The sequence below is a fragment of the Octopus bimaculoides genome, chromosome 7, assembly GCF_001194135.2.
Source record: "Octopus bimaculoides isolate UCB-OBI-ISO-001 chromosome 7, ASM119413v2, whole genome shotgun sequence".
NCBI classification, from domain to species: Eukaryota; Metazoa; Mollusca; class Cephalopoda; order Octopoda; family Octopodidae; genus Octopus; species Octopus bimaculoides.
The window spans coordinates 89,685,805-89,692,909 of NC_068987.1; the positions used below are offsets into that span (position 1 = coordinate 89,685,805).

General features: G+C 38.1%; 1 protein-coding gene across 2 annotated transcripts in view; it reads right to left on the reverse strand.

The window, feature by feature from the left end:
• Positions 1-7,105, reverse strand: part of LOC106872800 (ER membrane protein complex subunit 10) — a 26,415-nt gene that overhangs the window by 6,841 nt on the left and 12,469 nt on the right. For both annotated transcript variants that reach the window (XM_014919913.2, XM_052969795.1), the window contains exons 4-6: positions 4,126-4,233; positions 3,281-3,462; positions 2,068-2,164 (exon numbers count right to left, since the gene is read on the reverse strand). In XM_014919913.2, the coding sequence (XP_014775399.1) occupies positions 2,068-2,164; positions 3,281-3,462; positions 4,126-4,233 (387 nt within the window). The remainder of the gene's footprint in view (positions 1-2,067; positions 2,165-3,280; positions 3,463-4,125; positions 4,234-7,105) is intronic.

Genomic DNA, 7,105 nt, shown 5'->3' on the forward strand with positions numbered 1-7,105 from the left:
ATATATACATATATATATACATATATATATACATACATATATATACATATATATATACATACATATATATACATATATATATACATATATATATACATACATATATATACATATATATATATATATATATATATATATAGATATCATCATCATCGTTTAATGTCCACTTTCCATGCTACCATGGGAGGACTGGCGAACTGGATGGCTACACCAGGCTTCAATCTGATCTGGCAGAGTTTGTACAGCTGGATGCCCTTCTTAACGCCAACCACTCCGAGAGTGTAGTGGGTGCTTTTACGTGCTACCAGCACGAGGGCCAGTCAGGCGGTACTGACAATGGCCACGCTCAAAATGGTGTTTTTTATGTGCCACTTGTACAGGAGCCAGTCTAGCGGTACTGGCATCGACCTCGCTCGAATGTTTTCTAAACATGCCACCAGCACAAGTGCCAGTAAGGCGACGCTGGTAACGATCACGCTCAAATGGTGCTATTTACGTGCCACAGGCATGGAAGTCAGACAGCTGCTCTGGCAATGATCATGCTCGGACAGTGTTGTTAGTGCTCCACTGGCACATCGAATATGGTTCACTTACGATTTCAATTCATGTTTCACATATTAACAGCCAACAAAAACAGTAATACTTAGACTTCCTAGACATCTGATTAAAAGAGTTAAAATGTGTGTTTAAAAAAAAAAAAAAAACCTCAAGAAACATACACACATAAATTAATCCACAGCTACAAACATACATGCTGCTGCTAAGCTGATCATAAAAAAAAAGTAGATGAACTTTTGTTACTAGTTCATCTTAAATACTGGATAGAACATGCAGTTCCATCACATGAAAATATTCTATCAATAATTTCTAACTTATTTCTTCATTCAGAACTATCATGATGTTTTCACTGACAGAATTGATTGTTGCTAAAGAGACTCCCTATGTGGTCTGATCAACAAACAGCAATCAATGACCTATATATATTTTTTTTCTATATCAGGAATGTATTATTATAGGAACTTCCAAAGAGATCTGAATTGTAGCAGTGACTAAACTGGTTTTATCAGGAATGTGTAGTGTTACAGGGAGCTCCAAGGAGATCTGTGTGTAACAGTAATTAAACTGGTTTCATCTGGAACTGTTGCTAAAGTAGCACAGTATTGGATGTTAGATCTTGATTTTTAATAATTGTAGGCTATATGTTGCTCTAATTCAATATCAACAACACAATCAGCTGGCTGACCAGTTTTTGCATTTGGTAAGGCTTTAGAGAAAACTGCAATGAAACACTTGAGTTGTATTAGAGCTTGAAATAAATTTAATTGACTATATTAATTGTTGTCATTTCTATCTTTATATATCTCTAGCCTGGAGTCATAATATCTTCTCACTTTTCTCTTGAATTAATTTTCTACCTGTTAATATTATTTTCAACATTTGCAGTCTTTCACCTTCCTCTCCTCCATGTCCTACTGAGGCAGCCAAGTATCTCTTTGATAGTAAGAGGGCTACCTCTGTCCCTCTATCATACTCTAATCTCTTGCTTCCACTCCCTCTCTCAGCTGAGAGGTCCTTGTCTTGTGAGCCTGTAGGTGCTGGAGCCATGTAAAAAGCACCCAGTACACACCCTGTGAAGTGTGTACTGGGCATCCTGTTGTAGAAACCATGCCAAAACAGACAGTTAGAGCCTGATGTAGCTCTCCAGCTTGTCAACTCCTGTCAAACTGTCCAACCGAATGGACTCACGCAGTATCAAACCACACTGTTTCTTCTTCAAGATATGGGTCTTGAAACTTTTTTTTTTTTACATATCTTGAATCTATTTTGGCTTTCAAAATCTTTTGTCTTTCCTGCTTTATTATTAAATTATACTTTGCAAGCAACCTCTTGAAGCGAGACTAAAGAGAAACAAGAATCTCCAGTATGCAGCCCTTGCATTTAGACTTATTTAAGAATACAACACATTATTCCTATATACATTTGCCTTATTCTGTATATACATTTTAATAATAAATCTTAACTTACATAAAGATAGAAACGACATTTTAATTTTTTTTAAGTACTTACATATTTTGCGAAAAATGACCGATTGTCCCCTTGCTGACCTTTCTGCTTATCATGTTCCTCTCGTTTTAGTTTGTCAATGTACAACTGTGTTTCTGGTCTGCAATGACAAAGATTTATTAAATCACTAAAAAGCTTAATGCTTACATTTGTTTGCATCTTACGTCTACTCCATGGGCAATAAAATAATTATATCTACTGGATAACTAAAAAGACAATTGAACATATCAAACATGTTGAACCAATAGGATAGACTTAACCCTTTCAATATCAGTTCATCTGAGTTTGCACCTGGTTCTGGTATAAAAATCTTATTCTAGATGTTAATAGTTGTGTTAAAACATTTCATGATCTAATATAAAATATTTTTTCTAAGTAAGCTTTGTTGATCATTTTCAAAATTAATTGAAACACACAGGCATTAGAAATATGGTCATGAACGGTTTAAGAAATTTTAATCCATGAAGTTGAATTTTGTCAGAGATACTTCTGGGTGAAGAGCTTGCAATAAAATCCTAGCCACTGGGTTATTATATGTGTGTGTGTGTATATATATATATGTATATATGCCCAAAACTGAATGTAAAACTTACAGGATACACCGGCCCACAGGGGATTACAATCCCTGCAGGACCTGGTTACCGACATGAGTGATGATACCTCTTTCCAAGTGCACATTACCAAGATGGCAACAAAGTGCAGATGGCTGGCTGGATGGATCCTGAGAACCTTCAGAACCAGAGAGAAGGAAACCATGATGGTCCTCTGGAGGACTGAACCTGAGACCACATGGTTAGGAAGCAAGCTTCTCAACCACACAGCTATGTCCTGTCCAAGGTGCCTTGAAGTGGAATCGAATCAAGAGCCACATGGTCATGAAGTGAAACTTTTTAATCACATGACTATACGTGTATCTGAGAACAATTCAAGTATCAAAACTTATGGAGCTTGTCTCTATGTCAACCACTTGTTAAAGCTTTGCCTCTAATTCTTTATCCACCAAATTAAACAAATTGTCAGCTTCAGAAAATGTAATTTGTTTTGTAAATATAAGGTTAACAAACCAAAAAATACAGCAAATTATGTGAATTTTAGAATAAATACTTAAAAACACATATAAAGTAATTATAATTTTGTTGAATAATCATTAACGTAAACAGATAAGTTCAGAAGGTTACACAGTTAATGAAAAGATTAAAAGTTATTCAATACTTACAATGGACCTGTTACAGTTTGGACAATTTCAATAGTTGTATTCCAGTAACTAATTGCATCATCTGGCATAGTGACATCCATACACTGCCCTACAGTTGATGACATGGAAACTCCAACAATTACACCAGATTGGTCAACATTCAAAGTAAGTAAATCTGACAAGCCAGATTCATACAGCTGGCACTAAAGAAAATATGACAAACATATAAACAAGTTTGTTAAGGGCTCATATTGGTGAGAAATTAATTAGTCATAGCTTAATTACTCTAATCTCTGATATAAATTATTTTTCAGCTTGAAATTGTTTAATAAATGTATTTTGGATAGAATTCAAATTTCATTTAACTTTTTTTTAAAAACTGGATACTGACCGAAGCTTTGGGACAGTGCAACTACCAGAGACAAAAACATCCTGAGCCGAACCCATGACTCAAACTAACACACTGTAATCACTAACTCTGCCACCCACTGGATCCTTTCTGTCTCCACTGTAATAGTTTCTGCTTCTATAAACTTGTCAGCTGTACATCATTGCAACTAGTACCACTTGCCTCCTCCTCTAACCTCAACCATGTCATTATACATCCAAATCTATATTAAACACTTTATCTAAATCTTTCATCTCAAAACTACAAGCCTTTGCAACACTGATCTTTCCTAATCGTCTCAAAACAAGGTGAACCTCACCAGCCTCAAAAGGGGTTCCACAAGGGATTATGAATTTTATTCCTTTCTTTCTTTCTTTTAGATTTAAAAAAAAACAAACCAACAAAAGCGAAAATTTCTCAAAAGATACGACTGAAATTCAGAAGAAATGAGCAACAACTTGTAACTGGACATACTTACGGCAAGTATGAAGGTAGAAACATATTTTTGAGATTCCTCTTCATGTGCAGAACCGACTGGACGTACAGGAATTTTAATTCGATAGAAATCATTTCGTTCAGCAGCACTCTGAAATGAACCAAAGACATCATCCAATTAATACCCGATTCCCATGTTGGATTGAACTTCAATGAACATGGTTGCATTGAACTTCACTGTTAACTTTGGCATGGATTTTATGGCTGGATGCCCTTCCCAACATCAACCACTCTATAAAGTGTACTGGGTGCTATTTGGCGTCACCAAAAAAGCTGCAAGACTGAAAAGGAACAAGCGAAAGGGGGAAACAGCTACTCACCGACAACTAATTGGGAGTGGGTGGGTTAATGCTGAGAAGCAATAGTATGATCGGGGGATAAGCACAGGTGTGTTGCTATGGAGGGGATACATGACTATACATACTTTTATTTGGTTCAGATACTAGACGGTGGTCATACTGGGGCACTGCCTTCAAGAGGATATGGCTGATTACACTGACCTCAGTATTGTATGGTACTTATTTTATTGACTTAGATGAAAGGGGTGGGATTTAAACTCAGAATGGAAATAACGGAAGAGTACCAAATATTTTGTCTGATATTACTGATTCTGTTACCAACTCACCTGATGACATCATCCATCATCATCATCATCATCATCATCATCATATCACCATTTTAACATTTACTTTTCCATGTTTGCATGGATTGGACAGAGTTTATTGAGGCAGATTTTCTACAGCCGGATGTCCTTCCCACTGCCAACCCTCAATTGTTTCCAAGTTAGCTAATATTTCCTAATGGCCAGACATGATTTTGGTACCATTTTGAGCGTGGCCGTTGCCAGTACCGCCTGACTGGCCTTCGTGTGGGTGACATGTAAAAGCACCCATTACACTCTTGGAGTGGTTGGCGTTAGGAAGGGCATCCAGATGTAGAAACTCTGCCAAATCAGATTGGAGCCTGGTGTAGCCATCTGGTTTCACCAGTCCTCAGTCAAATCGTCCAACTCATGCTAGCATGGAAAGCAGATGTTGAACGACGATGACAGGAAATGAATGACATATACTTACTAGTCACACACTGTCAAGACAGGGAGACAAACACACACATATACAATGGACTGAACCCAGAACCATGTGGTGGAGAAACAAACTTCTTAACCCACACAGCTACAACTGTGCCCATATCTGACATATTTGACTAATAATCAAAGCTCATGCACAGTTTAGCTTCTTGAAAATTGTTTTACATCTATTTCTTCATGTTTGTATTACAGCATAAAGCTAAGCACAAGGAACATAAAGTGCCTTGCTTAGTGGTATCATCACATAACTGTGCCAGTATCTGCAATTCTAACATTTAATTCAGCCTCTTGCTTCCCATCAATCATGGGTAAGGCCTTGAGATACTCAAACTTCTGCACTTGTCTCAGTGATGTGTAATAAACATGCAGAGAGCCTTGGGAAGATTTTCTTGAGAGGACCAATGTCTGAAGTCTTCACAACATATTTACCTTGAAGTACAAGGTACTGCATCTATTCAGTTCATGTTGGAGATCACCTGATGAGCCAAGTCGTCTGCAAATATCAACCCACTGATCCCACACTCACTGAAATAAAGTTACTAAACATGATAATGATTATAGTATTTAAGACTTAAGACTATCTAAAGAGCAAGATAAGATGCAAGATTGTCATCTAGTTGCAGCCAGTTTAAGTTGATAAGCTAGCAAGCTTCAAGTTGTGCTGTTACATTGTTCAGTTGTTGCTGTTTCAGTTCACTGAGGTGTAAATAAGAAGTAACATAATATACGACAAGCAGTTCATTAGCAAGCTATTTCTGACTTCAGAACCTCCCATGGATTACTGTAGAAATAGTTGGATACAACCGAAATGGTGCTGCAGAGTAGAAGTGAGTTCCAGATAATCTGTAGCCTTGACTTGCTTTCAGCTCTCAGTTTCAACTCCATAATTTCTTTTACAATACTTATGGAAAGAGCAATGAAATGCCAGCAGTGGATTTGACCTCAGGATCTATTAGTTGGCAGGCCAATATCTATTTCACGTCTACTTTTAAAGAGTAAAGGGGAAATAAAGTATTGGTCTCTGAGATTCTATAACAAAACAGACAACATCTGTAAGGAAAAAAGATAACAAATAGCTGAAACCAATGAATTATTGTTGTCATCATTGTTGTTTAACGTCTGCTTTCCATGCTGGCATGGGTTGGACAGTTTGACAGAGGGCTGGCAAGCCAGAAGGTTGCACCTAGCTCCAATCTCATCTGGCAATGTTTCTACAGCTGGATTCCCTTCCTAATGCCAACCACTCTGAGTGTAGTGGGTGCTTTTTATATGCCACTGGCATGAAGGCCAGTCAGGCGTTACTAGCAATGATCACACTCGAATGGTGCCTTTTACGTGTTACCGGCACAGGAGCCAATCATGCAACACTGGCAACAATCATGCTTGAATGGTGCTTTTTACGTGCCACCAGCATGGGTGCCAATCAGGCGGTACTGTCATTGGCCATGACAATGACTTGACTTGACTCAAAAGGTTTTCGCAAGCTGGTTATGCTGCACTGGCATAGGACACAGTTATGGTCTCACTTGGCTTGCCAAGTCTTCTCAAGCACACCATATCTCCAAAGGTCTTGGTCACTTGTCATCACCTCTGTGAGGCCCAACGTTCGAAGGTCGTGCTTTACCACCACGTCCCAGGTCTTCTGGGGTCTACCTCTTCCACAGGTTCCCACTACTGCTAGGGTGTGACACTTTTTCACACAGCTGTCCTCATCCATATGCAACACATGACCATACCGACACAGTCGTCTCTCTTGCACACCACATCTGATGCTTCTAATGTCCAACTTTTCTTTCAGGGCGCTTACACTCTGTTGTGTATGCATACTGACATAAAACATTCAGCAGAGCATACTAGCTTCATTCCTTGCAAGCTT